We start from the raw sequence: 20,317 nt of genomic DNA on the forward strand, positions 1-20,317 counted from the left end.
TCGTTCTTTCTGGAGTTATTCACCCACAGGTGGACGTTTGGTTTCATCTTTTAGCTAGTATAAATATCGCTACTATCAACCATGAGTATATGGATACCACTTTGAGTCCCGCTTATGGTTCTTGTGTATATATGCCCAGTAGAATTGCTGGGTCCTGTAATAGTCCTGTGTGTGATGTTTTTGAGGAGCCACCACATCGTTTCCCCAGTAGCTGCACCATTTTCCTCTCCCACCAGCCATGTATAAGGGTCCATATTCTCCACACTCTTGCCAACACTTGTTTTCTGTTTGCTTTTGATAACAACCACCCTGAGCGTGAAGTGGCACCTTGGGGTTTTCATTTGCATGTCCCTAGTGATCAGTGATTTTGTATATCATTGTGTGCTTATTGGCCATTTGTATATCTTCTTTGGAGAAATGTCTGTTCAAGTCTTTTTCTTATTTTTAAGTTAGGTTTTCAATTTTTGGTGGTTGTTCTTTATGTATTCTGAATATTAATCCCTTATCACATACATGAATTGCATATATTTTCTCTCATTCTTATACTCCTTTGTCTAGTGATTGTAGCATGAAAAGGCATTAAATTTTGTCATTTTTTCTGTGTTAATCGAGGTAATCATGTGGGGTTTTTTTCTCTTCATTCTATTAATGTAGGATATTCATTGGTAGGTTTTTGTATTTCAAACCATCCTTGCATTCCAGATATTAGTCTCAGTTGTTCACGGTGTTTAATTCTTTAAATGTTACTGCCAAATTAGATTTGCTAGGAAGTGTTCCTCTTCAATTTTGGGGGAAAAGTTTGAGAAGGGTTGGTGTTGATTCTTCTTTAAATGTTGGATCGAATTTACCAGTGCACCCATTTGGTCTAAGAATTTTCTTTGTTGATAGGTTTTTGATTGATTCAGTGTTCTTGTTAGTGTACAATCACTGTTTCTACCTCATTCAGTCTTCTGAAGTGTTAACGCTTCTAAGGATTTTCCATTTCATCTAGGTTATCCAACTTGTTGGTATACAGTTGCTCATAGTACAATCTTATAATCTCTTATAATCTCTCGTATGTGGAGATTCCTGGCCCACATATCTAAGTCTCAAATATTGTTTTGAAGCATTTAACCTATTTTAACTTTATAAATTTACAAATAAGGAATAAATTAAGATTTTGGTTGCTGAGACAAGATAATTTTGAGTGACTTTAAAGTTAAAAAGTTAACTAAAATTTAGAGTTATGTTACAGCTGACCCCATTTAACCTAAATTAGATATTAGTTATATATTTCCGGTTCAGTTCAGTCCAGTCACTGTAATGAAAAGTAATTCTTCTTAATAGTATAAAGCCAAATTTCAGAGAATGATTTTTCCCTGACAAAGTCATGGATTAAAAGTTATAGAAACTTCTTTTTTTTTTTGCCCTTGTACATTTTTTACTTTAGTATTCCAGTTTTTCCTAGTTAAAAGTTTTCTAAAATCAGATGATCCTTTTGTTAACTAGTAAGCTCAGTGAATCTTTAGTTGAAATATGTAAGCCATTTCCAAGTAATAAGCTGTTGTGCTTAAGTATAAGGTATAGTAATGATGTTAATAGCAGTTATGGGCTGATTATGTGGCTCACAGTATGCTAAATTCTTTACAGATATTTATCATTTAATCTTCTCAGTAGCCAAATAAGTTTGGCAGTTTTATTATCCCCACTTTATTAATAATCATAATTCTTGGTTCATTTGTAGTGTCATCATTAGTGCATTCTTGAGCCCTTTCTGTTTGTATATATGTGTGCACGTCTATTTCAAATACCCTGGTAAGCATTAGAAATCAGGAAACTAAGAAAACTGAAATACATCATCCCTGGACACCCAACTATTAAGTAGTGGAAAATGAAGGTGTTAGTCACTCAGCAACCCTATGGACTGTAGCCCACCAGACTCCTCTGTCCATGGAAGTCTCCAGTCAAGAATACTGGAGTTGGTAGCCATTCCCTTCTCCAGCGTATCTTCCCAACCCAGGGGATCGAATCCACGTCTCTCTCACTGCAGGCAGATTCTTTACTGTCTGAGCCATAAGTAGTGGAGCCAGGATTAAAAGTAAGGTCCGCCTGACTTTAAAATGTAAACCTGTGCTCTTCATTACTGTAATTGCCAAAAAAAACCTTCATTGATCATCTTAGAAAAAAGAATTTACCTTTCTCGTTCTTCTTTTATCCACTTTATTTTGCTTCTTAGCTCTTATCACCAATTGACATATGTATGTATTTTTCATCTGTTGTCTGTCTTCATTGTTTCTTGTTCATTGGTCCCCTAAAACAGTTCCAAGCATGTAGTAGGTGCTTAGGTGTATCAGTTAATATTTGAACAGTGAATGTAACTAGTGGATTATGTATGCAGGCAGTGTGTGCATCATTACAAAATGTGATAGATTTAGTAAGTTTCTTCTTTTTACACTATTATTCCTATATCTGTTTAAGTAAAATCACTAGTGTGTGTCTTGCTGAAATACTTAAGTTGAATTAATGTAGTTATTTTATGCTTAGGAAAATTATCTTATTCATCTGTTTCATTAACTTATATTATAAGTAATTTTTTTTGTTTTCAAATTAGCCTCTTTTTAATAATTCAAATCTATCTATTTTTTAGACTGTTATCCCAGTGCATGGAGTATTTTGATCTGAGGTGCCAATTATTAGATGATCTGACAAGTAAGTAGATGTCTAACTGATTTATGTCAGGGAAGGGGTTGAGAAGAACCAGAAAAGAAAGCCAAACAGACATTTCTAAATCTGACTTAATATATCTGAGATATAAACAATTTTATGATTATTGTTTGAAGTTGAATTTTATTCTCTTGAAAATATTTTACAGTAATATATAACCCCATGTACCAATTAGCTCTTCTCTATAATATGTCCAACCATTAACTTATTGAGATTTGTTCATATTAAAAATTGTCACAGGCTCATATTTTAATCACACTGATACAGAATTGTTAGGAAGAGTCTTTCTCTCCATTACAGTCAATTCTGACAATTTGGAAGGTTTGAAGGAAAGAAGGAAGAAGCTCTGTTGTGATATGTTGAGAGTAATAGAAGTGAGTGATGGAAGTCAGGCAATTGTTTAGTGTTAGGTGACTTGCAATATCATTGTTAAAAACACTGTTGTTGGAGTGTTTAGATTTTAATCATCTGTACTTACTCTTATATAATGCAAGTACGTGTTGGAATGCTCTGAATTTTAGTTGTTCCCATCAAGAGTTTGTTAATTTTATTTCCTACCCTTTACACAAATCTTATAGGGAAGATGTATAATAAATAAATATAAATAAAATGAAATTCAGGATCAACAAAAGCATTGATTGGAAAAGAATGTCAAGCTCAGGAGGTTAAAAAACTACCTTGTATATATGCGGAATTAGGTTGTGAGTTCCTGGAGGACAAAAATAAAAAGGGAATCACATTTCTTCGGTTGTTCTCAATACCCTAGAGGAAGAAACAGAATGGTTTCTCAAAAGAAACACAGAGCCTAAAAGAAACTTAACACAAAGGTCTTCAGATAACAGACACATAAAGGGAGAGCGACTAAGAAACCTCAGCAGCATCTCTAAAGCAGACACCATCCTGGATTTCATGAGCGCCCCTCAAAAGCTGAGGACAGAGTACTCTGAGCACTGTGGTGACATTGGTTTTGTTGGAACCTGAGATAATGCAGTCTGTGTCTTAATTCAGGAGTAAGACCTATACTGTCTAGAGAAGTGAATGGACTACATGTCCATATAGCCTGGCACTGCATATTTCAACCAAGCTTCCGGTGTTGAATTAGGCAGCAGCCCAAAAAGGTTTGCTTTGTGGCTTAGACTTAGGGTATTCCGTTTTGCTGCTTGAGAACTGGACTCATGAATTGACTGGACACGCACATCCTCAGAATGCATGAACGGGTTATTAGTGGAGGCCTTTTCTGTGCCATTGAGCCATCGAGTAAGGGATCCAAGATCCGTTCACTGATACTGAGGGCAGAGTGGGAATATGTTTTGAAGTGAGCAGTCTTTGCCATTTTTGGAGTATTGTCTTATGCCAGTGCCCATCCTAGGCCCTTTACGCACAGCAGCCTGCAGTGTAGGTGATAGCCCCATTTTGTGAATGAGGAAACCAGGATGCAGTGTCCCCTGAAGTATCTTTCCATCTCACCCCACGGGGCCCTGCGTGCCTGTGGCCCCAGTGCACCGAGAAGAGAGTTTGATCACTCCCGCTCTCCCTGCTAGTCCCAGCTTCCACTATGGAATCTTATTCTCAATCCTTGTTTGGAGGAGAAAGCAAAATACTGAATTCGAAAGAGCAGAGTAGTTCTCTCAAGGCTGGCTCATTGTCTGGAAGCCTGGATCCTGCCGCCCGCTGTGGACCCCTCCCCTCCACAGAGCTCACCACTCCCTAGGCGTAGGTAACACTCCGAGACCACTGGCGTTCCTCTCATCCCTTGACTGACCACTTCCTACTCAGGCAGGGTTCCTTGCCTGGGACATCTGCTCACACCCACCAGACAGGAGCTTCTTCAGAGCAAGGATTGGCCCCTTCAGTTTGTATCCCCAGCATGAGCACCATGACCCACAGAGGATGCACTCAGGGCCATTTGATCTGTGACTGAGAGGAGGAGGCAGGGAAGGAACAGACATGTGTGAGCCTTCGTAGTCCCCTGGGCAGTTGCTATTCATCAGTGATGATTTCTTTAATCTGTGAGATGAAAGATTGAGACTTGTCTCTGCTTGATTATTTTAATTCAGGATTTTGACTCTATGAAAAGAAATTCTTCTTTCTTCAAGATGGGGTGTTTTTTGTTTTGTCTTGTTTTTCTATCTTAGCTTCAGAAATGGAGCAGTTAAGAATCAGCCCAGCTACCATGCTTGAAGATGAGATTACCTGGCTGGAAAACTTTGAACCCAATCGCACAGCTGAGTGTGAGACCAGTGAAGCAGACAACATCTTATTGGCAGGACACTTACGGCTCATCAAGACCCTTCTTTCACTCTGTGGGGCAGAAAAGGAAATGCTCGGTAATTATTACTTCATCTTATCATGTGACAGAGTACCTCAGTGCTCAGGTATTGCCATAGTGTTGTGTGAAATTGGGAACATAAGACAGGTGCTAAGTGTTCCATAGAGAACCGACCCTTCAGACAATAGGAGATTGTCTGGAATTTTAGTGGATAACCAATATAAGGTGTATTCTATCTGTGTCATTAAACCATATGGAGAATTTTATAGTGTTCAAAATAGTTGGATCACGTAACAAAAAAATAATAAATCATAGATGTTCCTCTTTTTTACAGTTACATACTTTGTAAAATATAGTCCATTGTGTATCTTACCGCTTTTACAGATTATTCTTGTCTGGAGAGGCAGGCCCCAACCACCACCCCCTGGGTGGTGGGATACATATATAATTTGTAAAAGCATATTCAGTATTATAAATTACATTCAGAAAACAAATCAAAATGTTGATTATCACTTCTATCACACAAACTAAGTTCTATAAAAGTTTTCTTGGCTACTGGGGATACATAGAAAAGAGTGATCCTAAACCAGGGTGAGATGGGGGGCATCATTTTTGCCTGAAGATTTTTACAGTTTCAGACCTTTTATGTGGACTCCCCCTATGCCCAGAGTAAAGTACATTATTCACCCAAACTATCTGCCTTGTGGTGTTCTTGGCGTTTATGTTCCTTAAGTGAAAGTGTAACTCCTTTCACTGTATTGTCAGCTCTTAAAGGAAGGTAGCTGCACTTGTCTGTCTTTATATCCTGTTCCCTGACTCTCCCACCCATCCCCACCCTGCTGCCCCACAGAGCTTTGCCAGGTACTGTAAGTGCTCAAAAAATAAGCATCAAGTAGAGTGAGTGTCCTGCCACTGGGTGGCCACAGGAGCCTTTGCTGCTCTGATATGAAAGTGCAAGACAGGATCTTTGAATTAAATGTGTGTTCATCCTCAACATGAATATTATGCTCTATTCCAGGTTCATCACTCATTAAACCATTGTTAGATGACTTCCTTTTCCGAGCTTCTAGAATTATTTTAAATAGTCATTCTCCAGCTGGCAGTGCCGCCATCAGTCAACAGGACTTTCATCCAAAGTATGGAAAATGCACGTTGTGTTCAGTTTTGGTAAAAATTCTAATTCGAAACTTTAGTCCAAAAAGATTTTCTTAACTTGGAGTCTGTCTTCCATCTTGTGAGTGTGTGTAGCTTGTAAGATACTACTCTCTGTGTAAAGAAATGCATGTAAGGGGCTTAGGATAAAGCCTACTGGCACACAGTATTGCTGAGCAAGTATGCTAGTACTGATACCATCATCAGGATAGAAGAGTAAGAATGTTAACTTGATCAGTAACAAATTCCGAGAGAAACTGAGGTTTTAAGAATTGCTTCCAGAGTAACTTAGGCTCTGAGTCTTGAGGGATTCTGTGAGGAGAAAAGTGTTGGTGCTTTAGTGCATGAACCCTGCAATTTGCTGAGTATTGACTGTGTCCTGATAATTAAAACTGATAGTGATTTACTGCAGTGGTAATTTTAAAATCCAATTTTGTATCAGTTTTTATGGGTAGAAATTTGGAAGATCTTTCACAGTCTTGACCCTGCATGGGTGCTGTTTCTGCTCTTGGAGAGAGGAGGACCCAGCTACAAGGTGCCATCTTATTTGCTCTCAACCTAACTTACTTTGTTCTTTTCTCATGAAAACCAGAGTTAATTGAGGTAATCCTGAAGAAACTGAGGATTTGGTGTTTAACCAGTGAAAAAAATTCCTGTACAATTTCAATAATTATTGAAATGGGCAAGGCATAATAAGCAATATTTTATGAACTCTTAAGAGGTGTCTTATCATGTATAGATATATCTCTATCTAGAAATTCCTTGTTAGCAAAATCTGTTTTAGGTAATCTTCATTAAAACTCTCGGGGTGTCCTTCACACTGTGACCCCAGTCCTTACCCCTGCCCTAGTCTTGTTCGGGAAGATTTGGTGCTAGGTCTGCGAGAGTCTTTTGTTAAAGCAGTGGAAACACGTGATTATCTCAGTTTTCAGTGAACAGAGAAAACAAATCTTCAGCAGTTTTCATTGAAATGTTTTTTTTCATGAATCCTTCCATTTGTATTTATTATTATAAAAGTAATACATCCATCAACAAGGAGTTGATTTTAAATCATATACAGTACCTTGAATAGAAAAGGAAACACTCTTTCATTGCTCCCTGGTGTACTGAATGGTGTTCATTTATCACCGTGACTCACAGCCTTTTCCCACCTAAATTCTAAAGCCAGCAAGAGATTTAAAATACACAAAAACTCTCTTCACAAGTAATACTATTCTTGTATCATACCAACAAAGAACTTCCTAATGTATATATAGATTTATATAATGGTGCCTTCTATTCATTCTTTACCTGTCCTTTGCAACCCAGAAATGCAAGGCAGTTAAGAAGCAGAGGATAGTGCCAGGTCCATGGCCTGTATCCTCAGTGCCTGATGCAGTTCTGATCTCCATGCCCCTCCTCCCTCTTGAACACATCTCCTACACTCCATTCCATAATTGTTTCTCTCAGAGGTTGGATGTCCTCTTTTCTGTGTATCCTTCCTAACCTGCGACCTCCTAAGAAATGCAAGGTTGACTTAGGTGACAGTGAGAAATTACTGTCCATCCCCCAAATGATTTCTGCTAAAGGGGAGTAGTAAAGAAGCCTTTGGTTTCCTGCAGAATGCTTGCTAGTTATCTTTCACTGTCACTTTATAAACACACTGACTTGGCAAGCTATTTCTGTCTCCACATTTTCAGCAAAATAGAAAGTTGACTAGTATCCTTGATGTTTATGGGCATCTGTTCTGATTTGTATAGCTTTCTGCCATGTAGATATTTGAATTTCATATCTACAAAAACTTTTCTTCCTACCTATTTTGATTGAAAGATAGTTGTTTCCATGTTATTTTTCGGTAAAGTTTTCAGACTCTTTATATTCTTGCTAATCCATCCCTTAGATAAGAGTATTCTGGAGTTGTAGTGGAAAGATTTGCTACTTTATCATCAGGCAAGAAGATATTTAGCTCTAAATCATAATCATCCTTCCTCTGTTCATGGTCTCTCCCTTTGTTACCTGATCACCTCCCACTAGATTCCTGGGTTCTGACTTACCCCTGTTTTAGAGATTGCACCGCTTGTATTTTCATTTCAAATGTTGGTTTAATTTAATAAGCGACTTAAGTAAGCTCTTCACTGTTGAAATTCACTTGTGTCTTTTGTTTTTAGGTGTAGTACAGTGAATAGCCGATTGGCAGCCTACGAAGTCCTTGTCATGCTGGCTGATAGCTCACCTTCAAATCTTCAAATTATTACAAAAGAACTACTTTCTATGCATCATCAACCTGATCCTGCTCTTACTAAGGAGTTTGATGTAAGTTTTCTAGACCTTGATGCACTGAATTTTTTTTAGAATGAGCTCTTGTTTAAACATAGTATTTTAAAACTATGCTTGCATTATCCTAGTCACAAAGAAAGTCAGTGTTATTCCTTTGCTTATCGTGTTCACATACTCAAATTAGCTATAATCTATAGTGTATTATCCTAATACATTACTAAATGGCACCCTTTTAATTAAAAAGAAGACTTTTTAATTTTTATTTTTTATTTACTTACTTATTTTTGGCTCCTCTGGGTCTTCGTTGCTACACAAGGGCTTTCTCTAGTTGCGGCCAAGTGGGGGCTACTCTAGTTGCGGAGCACAGACTTTTCATTGCAGTGACTTCCCTTGGTGTGGAGCACGGGCTCCAGGCACGTGGGCTTCAGTAGTTGTGGAACATGGGCTCAGTAGTTGCAGCTCACAGGCTCTAGAGCACTGACTTCTCTAGAGCAGTAGTTGTGGCCCACGGGCCCAGTTGCCACTAGTCCCGTGGAATCTTCCCCAGACCAGGGATCGAACCCATGTCCTCGGCTCTGGCAGGCAGATTCTTCATTGCTGGGCTACAAGGGAAGTCCCAAAAAAAGGGATTTTTTGACATTTGACTGTGACATTTTTGACAATTTTTTGTCAAAAATTGACATTTTTGACATTTGACTTTTGACATTTTTAAGTTAAGTGATAATTAGTCACAGTATAAACTAGCATTTCAGCCTATTTTTTGAGAAACTAAGCTTGGTACCGTGACAGGCACTAGGGCTACAAACTCAAACACTGGCTCTGGCACAGTCTAGTCTGTATTCACTTAAATTCAACTAAGATTTATTGAGTTTACCACGCACTGAGGCGCTGTAGGCTTCTGGAGTTCAAAAATGAAGATGTGAGTCCAGCCCTTAGATAGAGGTATATCCTGAATGCTCTGCTAACAGAGGCACTTTGACACCAGACGGTGGTATTTTAGAACACTTCTTAGGAATTATAGCATTTAAAATAGAGCCCTTCACAGTAGTGAGCCAATTGAGGCAAGGTGGGAAAGTCATTTCAGACAGGAGAAGCCATGTCAACATCTACAAGAGGAAAACGAGCTGCAGACAGATGCCCTGGAGCACCAGACCAGGAGCAGGAGGACACTTAAGCACCCTCCACGAACATGCAGAGGCAGCCTCACCCCTTTGAACGCCTGAGCTGAGTACTGTGAAGCAGGCAGGGAGAGAAGTGAGAACAGGTGTTCTAAATAGAGGCGATAGTGCTTGCAAAGTGAAATGCGTGCGTAAACTGGGAGCTGTTTTGGTATGAACTGTTTAGTTTATGATGCTTATTTTATGCAATCTTTAAGTTTTACATGCATTTAATAATCAGGTTAAAATGACAATCTTACTTTAGTAAGCCAGACATTATATCAGCATAATCAAGAAAATATTTGTCATATAAATACAGTTTTAGCACTGTTATGAACCAGTTTTTTCCTTGTTTTGCAACTTTTTTTTTTAATCTGTACTTTGGACTACAAATAAATTACAGTGTTAATTAGATCATAAAAATCACCTTGCTCTAAGTATATGTTGAATGTTAATGAAAAGTATATGATGTTCAGCAATTCCTTTCAGTCCAGAAGACCTCCAGGGTCTTGTCAGTTTGTTAGTTATTACATAGATCCAGGTACTTGATACATGCAGATAAAATATGGTTCTGGTCATAGCATTCGCACCAGATTCTACTGTAATCACATTGCAGAGTGTGTCACTACAGCATCCTTTTTCACTTGGAGAAGGGCCATGTTGAACTTTATTCAGGATGCCTTTTCTAAATTATTTCTACCTAGAAAAACACTGTACTAGAATCTGCATTGTTACAAAACATCCTTAAGTAAAATGCTACAGTATTTACATATTTTTTTAATTGCATGCTTATTAGAGGAAATTCAGTAGAAGAATGTTACCTTCTCAGAAAGTAAGAGAAGGAGTATGAGCCTTCCTTGACCATCCACACATGTTAGGATTCTTCATAGTAAATGCTTCACAGAACCCTTCCTACTTTTCAAAGTACTACCTCAGTTTGAAAATATGTATCAATATTTTTAATTAATGTCTACCCTACTATATAATGTAAGCTCCTTGAGATCAAAGACCAAGTATATTTCTGCTCTCTCATATCCCTGGCTTCAGGGTACTCTAAAGAAGTATTTGTTGAATGATAATGAAGTGACTAAATGCATGACTACATAGTGAATATGCAAACACATGCTTCATATATGGGAGGTATTTTAGGAACTAAATGGAAACAGTAAGATAGTCGTTTTAGAACTGCATTGTATCTGTAGAGATGCTTTGTGGACATGGGTTTGCTACCATAGTTTGTTGACACACCGGATGGATACATTTGCAAGTTTCTCTCTTTTCCTCTGGGATATCTGACATAGCTGTGAGGAAGTCTGCTTAGTGACCAAGATACTAACTCTGTCTCTGCGGTTTCTACTTTCTTTCCTAGTACCTTCCCCCTGTGGATAGCAGGTCCAGCTCAGGGTTTGTGGGGCTGAGGAATGGTGGTGCTACGTGTTACATGAATGCCGTCTTCCAGCAGCTGTATATGCAACCTGGTCTCCCAGAGGTGATTTCCTTCCTCTTTTCTGTTTAGTTTCATAAACGTGTATGCCTGAGAACTGTTCCATATTCATGTATTGCATTTTGGGGTTTACTAAAACTAGACCTAATTAGAGATTCTGTAGTAGCTTCTGAAGTCTGTATAGATGATGTTGTTCATAGTCATAAACTTTTATAAATCTGCTGAGGTCTCATACTGCCTGTTTGACAGAGGAATTTGACCTAATGTGATTTTTTAACTCCTAAAATTATTCTCAAATTCTATCCCACAAAGCTATTAATGTTTCTTCTGTTTAGAAATATTTAGACTCTATCATTTGCACTTTGTAATAATCTACTAGTAGGTTATGATATAGAAGTAAATAGTTTTGAGAATATTCTGTGTCATTGTGTCATACTTATTTCTTGTAAAGATCCTGGTATTATTGGTTTCAGTTTTTCATAACCGAACGGAAGCTCAGAGATGATTTGTTCATTATTATACTAGCTAGAAGTGTTGAAGCTAAACATACGCAGAGTTGTAGCCACAGCTAAACACACATGTCATTCTGAAAGAACAGTGTGGGTACTTGGAGTATAGAAATCAAGGTTTTCTGAAAGTGGTTGAATATTTCTAATGTAATACATTTAATTTTTTTTTAGTCATTACTTTCAGTGGATGATGACACGGACAACCCAGATGATAGTGTATTCTACCAAGTGCAGTCTCTCTTTGGGCATTTGATGGAAAGCAAACTGCAGTACTATGTACCTGAGAACTTTTGGAAGGTATTTCACCCAGTAACTCTTTAGGTTGAAAGATGTTAGCTATTTGAAATGTGGCTACATTCTTTCTCTAGTGATAACTGTCTCTTCTTTATTAACTCTAGACTAATGCCATTGGCAAGACCTATAAAAGAAATATCTTTACCATTCTTCTTCAAGTGGTTAGAATGTTGAGAATAGTCATTTATATAATGTCTAGAGATTTGCTAGTCTTAATTGTTTGGGCTGTTTCCCCTTATTTTTACTTATCTGTTTGAAATATTTGTTCAAATTATTCCTCTGAACATATGCCAATTTCACTAATACCTCTAAATAAAGAATATCTTTTAAAGCATTGCTGTATTATGGTTTGCCTTATATTTCCCCCATAGGTTGGATAGTTTCTAAGAAAGAAACTGTCTGTTCCTTGACCTTAAATCTCACCCTATATGGTTTCATACACTTATTATTATAAAGAGACTGTGGAAAAACATAGATGGCTGAATGCAAGCTAATCTCACATCAGTAAAAACTTTTATATCCTAGTAGTGAACTTGATTTTTAGAAGCATTTAAAGACTCTTCTCGCATTCCTTTTCTACCATATTCAGAAATTGCTATTTCCTTCAACAATGTATTTAATTGTTACATAGATTTTCAAGATGTGGAACAAAGAACTTTATGTGAGAGAACAGCAGGATGCATATGAATTCTTCACCAGTCTCATCGATCAGATGGATGAGTATCTCAAGGTAGAAAAAATTTGCATTTTTCCCTCTCATTTCTCTCAAAGTCTAGCATGAGAACAGTGCTTTAGAATTTGGGATTACAAATCAGAAAGTGATTATCTTTTAACACCACAACTGTAATTCATTTCATCTGGGTTTGAATATCAAAATATACAGAACACTATAGATTATAGATTTACTTTCTTAATTCATCTGACACTTGCATATAGTTCTTAACCTATATCCCATAATAATAACTATTTGTAGCTACACACTATGTGTCTGCATCGAAGTAACCTTGCCTCAGAGCAGTGCTGCTCTCAACAGTGAACCCTTGGCTCCGCACAGAGCTGTCTTGCTTTGTCAAAGGGAATGAAAGAACCAGTCTCAGAAGTCGTTTGTGGTTACGTGACCCAGAGCTTCCTCCCTCTACCCAGTGAAACCCGTCGCAAACTTCCTAAGTGGTGTCGCCTTCTAAGACACAGACAGCCTCCCGTCACTGCCAGCATTACCTCTCCTCTCATCACAAGGCACAAGTTACCTGCTTCTTTAAAAAAAAAATAATGTTCAGGGATTTCTCTGGTGATCCAGTGGTTAGGACCCTGCTTCTACTGCAGGGGGCCCAAAATGAAATAACTTATAAATTTGTAGCATTCTATGCACACGAAAAAAGAAGAAATCATGGAGAGTCACTACTAGCGTGGTAACTGTGGCAAGGGGAGAAGGACTCAGACGGTCACGGAGAGTGCCGTCCTTGTGTCAGTGTGGCCGACGGCTCTGCTCTTCCTCTTCTGATTATTTACGTTACTCTGAGAGTGGGTCTCCGGGTTGTAACTCTTTCATTAGTTCCCAGCTTAAACTACCAAGCCGACTAATTGTATTTTGTTGGGTAAATTAAAATCTATGCTTTAGCTTAGGTCTAAATAAAATTCTGTATAAACAACCTAAAAGTTCTAAAGGTGTCGACTGAAACTTTAACTCTGTATTTCAACAGAAAATGGGGAGAGACCAAATCTTTAAGAATACCTTTCAGGGCATCTATTCTGATCAGAAAATCTGTAAAGACTGTCCTCACAGGTTAGTAAAAATAACACTGACATCAAAAAAATAACCATCATCCTTTTTTTGAATAATTCTTCTAATATGGTGTAGATTTTTTATTCATTGAGAGGCTTGCAAATATATCTCCTAATAGATGTATATATGTTTTTTGAATTAAATTTCTTTGGCTTCATTTCTAAAGTTTCTTTGTTGAAATTCTTAATTTTAAGCAGTTCTAAGTGGTCAAAATTTGGCGTTTTTATTTGGTAGTTTACTTTTAGAAGGATGAGGGAAGGTATGTGTTAATTACACTGATTATGAATGTAGTTCTACGTTTAGTCTCAATTATTGTGGTGCTTTCAAGATTTTTTCATTCCATTGTTGATCATGGTTTTCCTGTTGTTTGCTATTCAAGATACGAGCGTGAGGAAACTTTCATGGCTCTCAATCTAGGAGTTACTTCCTGTCAGAGTTTGGAAATTTCTTTGGACCAGTTTGTTAGAGGAGAAGTTCTCGAGGGAAGTAATGCATATTACTGCGAAAAGTGTAAAGAAAAGGTATTACATTTGCCCTTTTTAAAAAATAGGTTTAATTTGTTATTCATATTTTATGTTTTACGTAAGATCAGCTTTAACCTCCTGTTGTTATTTCCACTAGATTGTGTCATGACTTGTGTTCACACAGATGGGAAAGTCCTATACAAATCAATGACCTCTGTATTAATTACTTTGATGTTTTATCATCTCCATGGAAATAATTGGGTTTTGCTTCTCTTTAGAGAACAACAGTGAAAAGGACCTGTATTAAATCGTTACCTAGTGTCTTGGTCATTCATCTGATGAGATTTGGATTTGACTGGGAGAGTGGACGCTCCATTAAATACGATGAACAGATAAGGGTAACTTTTGTTTTCCTAATTTTTTAAATAACCATTATTACTGCACTCGCTTTATTGTTTCCTTTTCTGTATTTTCAAATTTCATTTAAAATGTGAAACCTTAGCATTCTGAGAAGTACACAGCCCCATGTCTTAAGCTGCTAGTGGCACAGGCAGATCTCTGGACAATAACCTTCATATCTAGAAGGCATCCTAGTGACAGAGAGGAAGCCTTTCCTTAATGCTCAAACAGGAGACTACTGATACTTTCCCAGACCTGTGAGCCACTCTGAGATTGTGTGCTTGAGCTGGAGGGTGTTCCTTGCTTAAATTAGGAAAACACATCCCTCTTGTTTGTGCAGATTTCAGTGGGTGTGGCCCTGTATGTTGACAACCATCATTAATGTGCTGTTTTTGCTTTTAAATAGTTTCCCTGGATGCTAAACATGGAGCCTTACACAGTTTCAGGAATGGCTCGCCAAGATTCATCTTCCGAAGTTGGTGAAAACGGGCGAAGTACAGATCAAGGAGGTGGAGGATCTCCACGAAAAAAAGTTGCCCTCACAGAAAACTATGAACTTGTGGGTGTCATTGTACATAGTGGGCAGGCGCATGCGGGCCACTACTATTCCTTCATCAAGGATAGGCGGTAAGCGGTTCTCACACCGCTCCACCCCTCCAGCAGGCTCTCCTGCTGTGCTTTTCCTCTCCTCTGCTCCCCCGCCCTCCTGTGCCCCTCCTCCGCTCCCCCTCCCACCCCACTGTGCCCCTCCCCTGCCCGCTCCCCCTCCTGTGTCCCTCCCCTGCTCCCCCTCCCGCCCCCCTGTGTCTTTTCTGTGCAGACTCCATCCTCCTGTATCCCTCCTTCACCCTTGCCCTCCTCTATCTGTCTTCTGCTCCCTCTGCTCTACTGTTACTCACACTTACCCTTAGGTAGAGCAGAAGCTTTCACATTGCTCTTTGATCTTATTTCCCAAATTGGATTTTTAAAACTTGTTGCAACTGTTTTATCCCTTTATTCTGAAAAGTTGTTTAAAAAATTGAAGTAACTTTTGCTATGTTTTTCTTAGGTGTTTTCAAATGGTAATTACTGTCTATATTTATAGACAATACATAGAGATGAATGCTAGGGATGGAAGTTTGATTTTTTTAACCTCATGTTTGTTTTATCAAATCTGCACTCTAGGGGATGTGGAAAAGGAAAGTGGTATAAATTTAATGACACAGTTATAGAAGAATTTGACCTTAATGATGAGACCCTGGAGTATGAATGCTTTGGAGGAGAATATAGACCAAAAGTTTATGATCAAAGTAAGTTTTTACAAATGTATATTTTCCATTGGTTTTATTTTTTACTTGGAAGTTACTTGATTTTTATTGGTACTTTACTATCAAATTGAAAGCAGTATTTTTTATATAAAAATAGAACCAATTTTATTTATTTATTTTTTTTTACTTACAGCTGCTCTAGCCATATAGATCCACAAACTCCTTGATAGCCAGAGTGAGAAGGTTCAAGCTGATTACAAAATTTTTCTTAATTTTTTTGATTCTTTACAACATTCCTAGGGTAAGGAGTAAGTTAAGTGTGAGAAATGAATATTAAAGAACAACTTGAAAGAATTTCAACCTTAAAAGTAGTTTCAGAAGAAGTAGTTGTCCACTAAAATGTTCAAGTTTCCTTTTCACTTACATAGAGGTATATGATTAATAGAAAAGATATTACTAGCACCTGTGTTTTTAAAGCTGTATTTGTTAGTGTGGCAAACGAATCTTTCCACAGCCCCTGCCCCCAGAAGAAAAAACATAAAAGTACTTGACAGAATCCCATCAGAATTTACTATTTGAAGAAACCTTTGCATTTTTTATACCTGACTGCAAAATAGTCTAGGGGCATTTAAAACTTTCCCCTGTGTGAGATCCACAATATTAGATCTTGATACCAGACCATGGTAGTCATGTATCTAAAGGTAGCAACCTTTCTCAGCTGAATATAGTGTCTCTGCCAAAATTTACGTGGATTTGGCTGTTTTGTGCAGAAATGGTTAAGTGAGGCCAATTATAGCCCCAACCTGTGCCTCAGAATTTACTTTCAAATGTGACTTGCCCTTTGATTGCATTTCAGCTTGCCTGGGAAAGCTTACCTTCTTTCCCTTACTCCATTACCATACAGCTCCCTTACTCCCTGCCTCCCTGGAGTGCCGTCTGAGTGACTAAGTCTCACTCTAAAAAGACACGCACTTTACTTGCACTTTGCATCTAACGAATTTAGTACGTACTTACTTGCTGGATTTGTGTTTTAAATTGTCAAGAGAAAATTTTTTATTTACAAAGAGTTTTTCCTGTTGTCTCATTATGAAGCGAACCCCTATACTGATGTACGCCGAAGATACTGGAACGCATACATGCTCTTTTACCAAAGGGTGTCTGATCAGAACTCCCCTGTGTTACCAAAGAAAAGTCGAGTCAGCGTTGTACGTCAGGAAGCCGAGGACCTCTCTCTGTGAGTTTCTCCTCTGTGTAGTTTGCTGTGATTTCAGTAGGTGATATTGTGATCTTTAGAGCATGCTCTTTGGTATTTAAAGGTAATTAGCTTAAGTGAAAGAAAGTGAAAGTGAAGTCGCTCAGTTGTGTCCGACTCTTTGCGACCCCATGGACTGTAGCCTACCAGGCTCCACTGTCCATGGGATTTTCCAGGCAATAGTACTGGAGTGGATTGCCATTTCCTCCTCCAGGAATTAGCTAAACTAAAGAGAAATTCTAAAAAGTAAGTAAGGAAATCCCTCTGTCCCCTGTCTGTCTTCTCACTGCTACCTTGGCAAGTTGGGAAGTAACCTTGGTGGTTACTTCCTTGGCAAGAAGTTCTTTGTATTTAGAAACATGGACAGAAATTATTTCATTTTAGAATTGAGATTTTTAAAAATCTCATTTATTGAGTGCAGTTTATGTCCAGAACCTAGTACCATGCCAGCACTGTCTGAAAGGTTTTTAAGTCCTATTTTCTACAAATTTGCATTTTAATACATTGGATCAGGAAACTGTACAGTTTATGTTTAATACGTTATTTATGTCTCTTAGGTCAGCACCATCTTCACCAGAAATTTCACCTCAGTCGTCTCCTCGGCCCCATAGGCCTAACAATGACCGACTGTCTATTCTAACCAAGCTGGTGAAAAAAGGTGAGAAGAAAGGACTATTTGTGGAGAAAATGCCTGTTCGAATATACCAGGTAAGAACTGTATAAAAAGTTCTAAGGGAGAAAACCCAGATAAATGTCAGAATCTTATCTCATGGGTCCAGAACTACTGTTGCCAGCCTCTTGTGGACATAGCTGTGTCCAGAACTTCTGACACAGCGACAGCCTAGCACAGTGTCCTCTGACCCACCTTGTCACAGAAGTGGCTATAGACTTGGGGTTGACGAGCACTGTCACCGGCCTGCTGTGTGCTGTGGGTGCCCCCTGGAAGCAAGGGGGAGGGAGTGGGCAGTGCAGAAACTCATTGCTGAAATTAACTTATTAAATCTGGAAAGAAAAATAAGGCTCATAACCTTTGAGTTGAACTAGTAATAACAATGATGATTATCAGTTATTGAATACCTACCCTGTGCTACATGCTTAAATCCCTAATTCTTAAAACACTCTTGTGGAGTAGCAGGTTTTATTCCCATTTTTCAGATGAAAAGGGGGGAAAGCTCAGAAGGGAGAAATAATGCTGCCAGTGTCACAGAGCCAGGATTTAAATTCAGACTGTCCCATTACCCTGTCCAGACTTTATACACTAAGTAATCAAGAGCTAAGTAGCCAGAATCAAAAAATTTAAGAGAAATATGAAGTCTTTGGTAAAAAAAAAAAAAAAAGGCAAATTAAGCCATCTGATACATGGAGAGCATGGAGTTGGTTGTATTTGGAAAAACTCTTAATTGTCCCTTTCCGCTCAAAGTAACAGACTAGAATTCACTTGTCCTTCACATGGTGGTTTTCCTGAATTTCCCAGAAGAATTGGGTTGTTTAATGAATAATAATTCACCTTTTTACAACTCTTTATCTTTGAAAGTTTTTCCTCTCTCCTTTTTAAAAAGTTCAAAGCTTGAGATAAGTATTTTATGAACCTGTTTTACCCTAACTTATCACTAAAAATATCTTCTACATATTGAATAATTTTACCCTGTTTCTTAAAAATAATTAACACTTTTCTTTTGTAGATGGTGAGAGATGAAAACCTCAAGTTTATGAAGAATAGAGATGTGTACAGTAGTGATTATTTCAGTTTTGTTTTGTCTTTAGCATCATTGAATGCCGTAAGTACTAGTCGGAGTTTTACTAGAGAAATTAGAAAGAATCATAGTTAAAAATCTTTCCACTAAAGCAATCAGAGGGTTTCCTTTGTGGCTCAGCTGGTAAAGAATCCACCTTCAATGCAGGAGACCTGGGTTCGATTACTGGGTTGGGAGGATCCCCTGGAGAAGGGAATGGCTACCCACTCCAGTATTCTGGCCTGGAGAAGTCCATGGACAGTCCATGGGGGTCGCAGAGTCGGACACAACTGAGTGACTTTCACTCGCTCAAAGCATTCAGTGACTTATCCTTATCTTACATGTTAGCGTTTAGATTATATGCCCAAAAAATTCTCACAAATGTGTCAGTTACTGAGTGATATTCAAATACAGGCCGTATTCAGAATGTACAGTACAGATTGTGAATGAGTGTGGCTTTCCACTTCTTGGGTTTTTAAAGTGCTTTTATTATATTTTGTAAAGAATTTAATAGTCATAAGTGATGTAAATGGATATTGTGCTGTGAGGAGATTGATTATTATAATTTGTAATCAGACATTAGTAGTCTCCAAGTGCTTCTTTTCCTAGAGTACCATGATCACCGTTTGCCAATAAGGGGAAGACTTTCTTAGTCTGTTAGTAGATTACTTAACATCATAGGTCTAAAGGCTCTATTTTGAGAAGGCTTCATGTAAGAAATACAAGATATCTTTCTTAATCTTTTTAAAATTTAACTGGAACATTTTCTATAACAAACTGGCTTTATTTTTCTTACTAGTATTTAACTCTATTATATATATTATTATCGTTATAGATCTTGTTACCCAGTTTGTAACAATGCATATTAATCTATAAAACTGTGGGGAAAAAAATCTCTTTTTTTCTCCCTCTCTCACAGACTAAATTAAAGCATCCATACTATCCTTGCATGGCAAAGGTTAGCTTACAGCTTGCCATTCAATTCCTTTTTCAAACTTATCTACGAACAAAGAAAAAACTCAGGTAAGAAATGTTATGTTTTCACAGTCTGTTCTGCAAAAGGCATTATTAATTAAACAAGTTGAATTTATAAATTCAGACACTCAAAAATTCAAAACATTCTTTTAAATAGTTGAAGGCAATTTCTAATACATTCTGATGCTGAAGACATTTTTAAGGAATTTCTAATCCAGGAGGAAAGATGGAAAAAATAGAAAAAGAGATAACTGTGGTAGAAGTTTTAGATGCTGTTTATCTTTAGAACCTGGGGAAAGTTATATCCAGACCTGGGGATTGAACTATCTGTGTTAGTCTAGCAATCATTGAATACATTCTTATCCTCCACCCTACTCCTGAGAAAAATAAAAAAAATTTTTTTTAAAAGTGAAAGACACTCCATGAATTTATTTGCCGGGCTATCTAACATCACTGTCTTTGCTTTTTTAAAGGGTTGACACTGAAGAGTGGATTGCCACTATTGAAGCATTACTTTCAAAAAGTTTTGATGCTTGTCAGTGGCTAGTTGAATACTTTATTAGTTCTGAAGGACGAGAATTGATAAAGTAAGTGTCAGTATCTTGTAGTTGAAAGAAATTTGTTTCTCTTCCAGTGATTTAAAGCTGAAGTTTCTTGTAACGCTTTGTGTTTCAACTTGA

The 20,317-nt window shown here is 37.8% G+C and overlaps 1 protein-coding gene across 4 annotated transcripts in view; it reads left to right on the forward strand.

The window, feature by feature from the left end:
- USP24 (ubiquitin specific peptidase 24) overlaps positions 1 to 20,317 on the forward strand; it is a 155,942-nt gene that overhangs the window by 109,799 nt on the left and 25,826 nt on the right. For all 4 annotated transcript variants that reach the window (XM_024990127.2, XM_024990129.2, XM_002686388.7 and 1 more), the window contains 17 exons: positions 2,627 to 2,688; positions 4,839 to 5,030; positions 5,991 to 6,108; positions 8,272 to 8,416; positions 10,907 to 11,026; positions 11,662 to 11,787; positions 12,416 to 12,514; positions 13,485 to 13,567; positions 13,947 to 14,088; positions 14,310 to 14,429; positions 14,837 to 15,057; positions 15,595 to 15,719; positions 16,770 to 16,911; positions 17,487 to 17,637; positions 18,612 to 18,707; positions 19,582 to 19,685; positions 20,111 to 20,224. In XM_024990127.2, coding sequence (XP_024845895.1) covers positions 2,627 to 2,688; positions 4,839 to 5,030; positions 5,991 to 6,108; positions 8,272 to 8,416; positions 10,907 to 11,026; positions 11,662 to 11,787; positions 12,416 to 12,514; positions 13,485 to 13,567; positions 13,947 to 14,088; positions 14,310 to 14,429; positions 14,837 to 15,057; positions 15,595 to 15,719; positions 16,770 to 16,911; positions 17,487 to 17,637; positions 18,612 to 18,707; positions 19,582 to 19,685; positions 20,111 to 20,224 — 2,160 coding nt within the window. The remainder of the gene's footprint in view (positions 1 to 2,626; positions 2,689 to 4,838; positions 5,031 to 5,990; positions 6,109 to 8,271; positions 8,417 to 10,906; positions 11,027 to 11,661; positions 11,788 to 12,415; positions 12,515 to 13,484; positions 13,568 to 13,946; positions 14,089 to 14,309; positions 14,430 to 14,836; positions 15,058 to 15,594; positions 15,720 to 16,769; positions 16,912 to 17,486; positions 17,638 to 18,611; positions 18,708 to 19,581; positions 19,686 to 20,110; positions 20,225 to 20,317) is intronic.

The sequence above is a fragment of the Bos taurus genome, chromosome 3 (assembly GCF_002263795.3).
Source record: "Bos taurus isolate L1 Dominette 01449 registration number 42190680 breed Hereford chromosome 3, ARS-UCD2.0, whole genome shotgun sequence".
In the NCBI taxonomy this organism is placed as follows: domain Eukaryota; kingdom Metazoa; phylum Chordata; class Mammalia; order Artiodactyla; family Bovidae; genus Bos; species Bos taurus.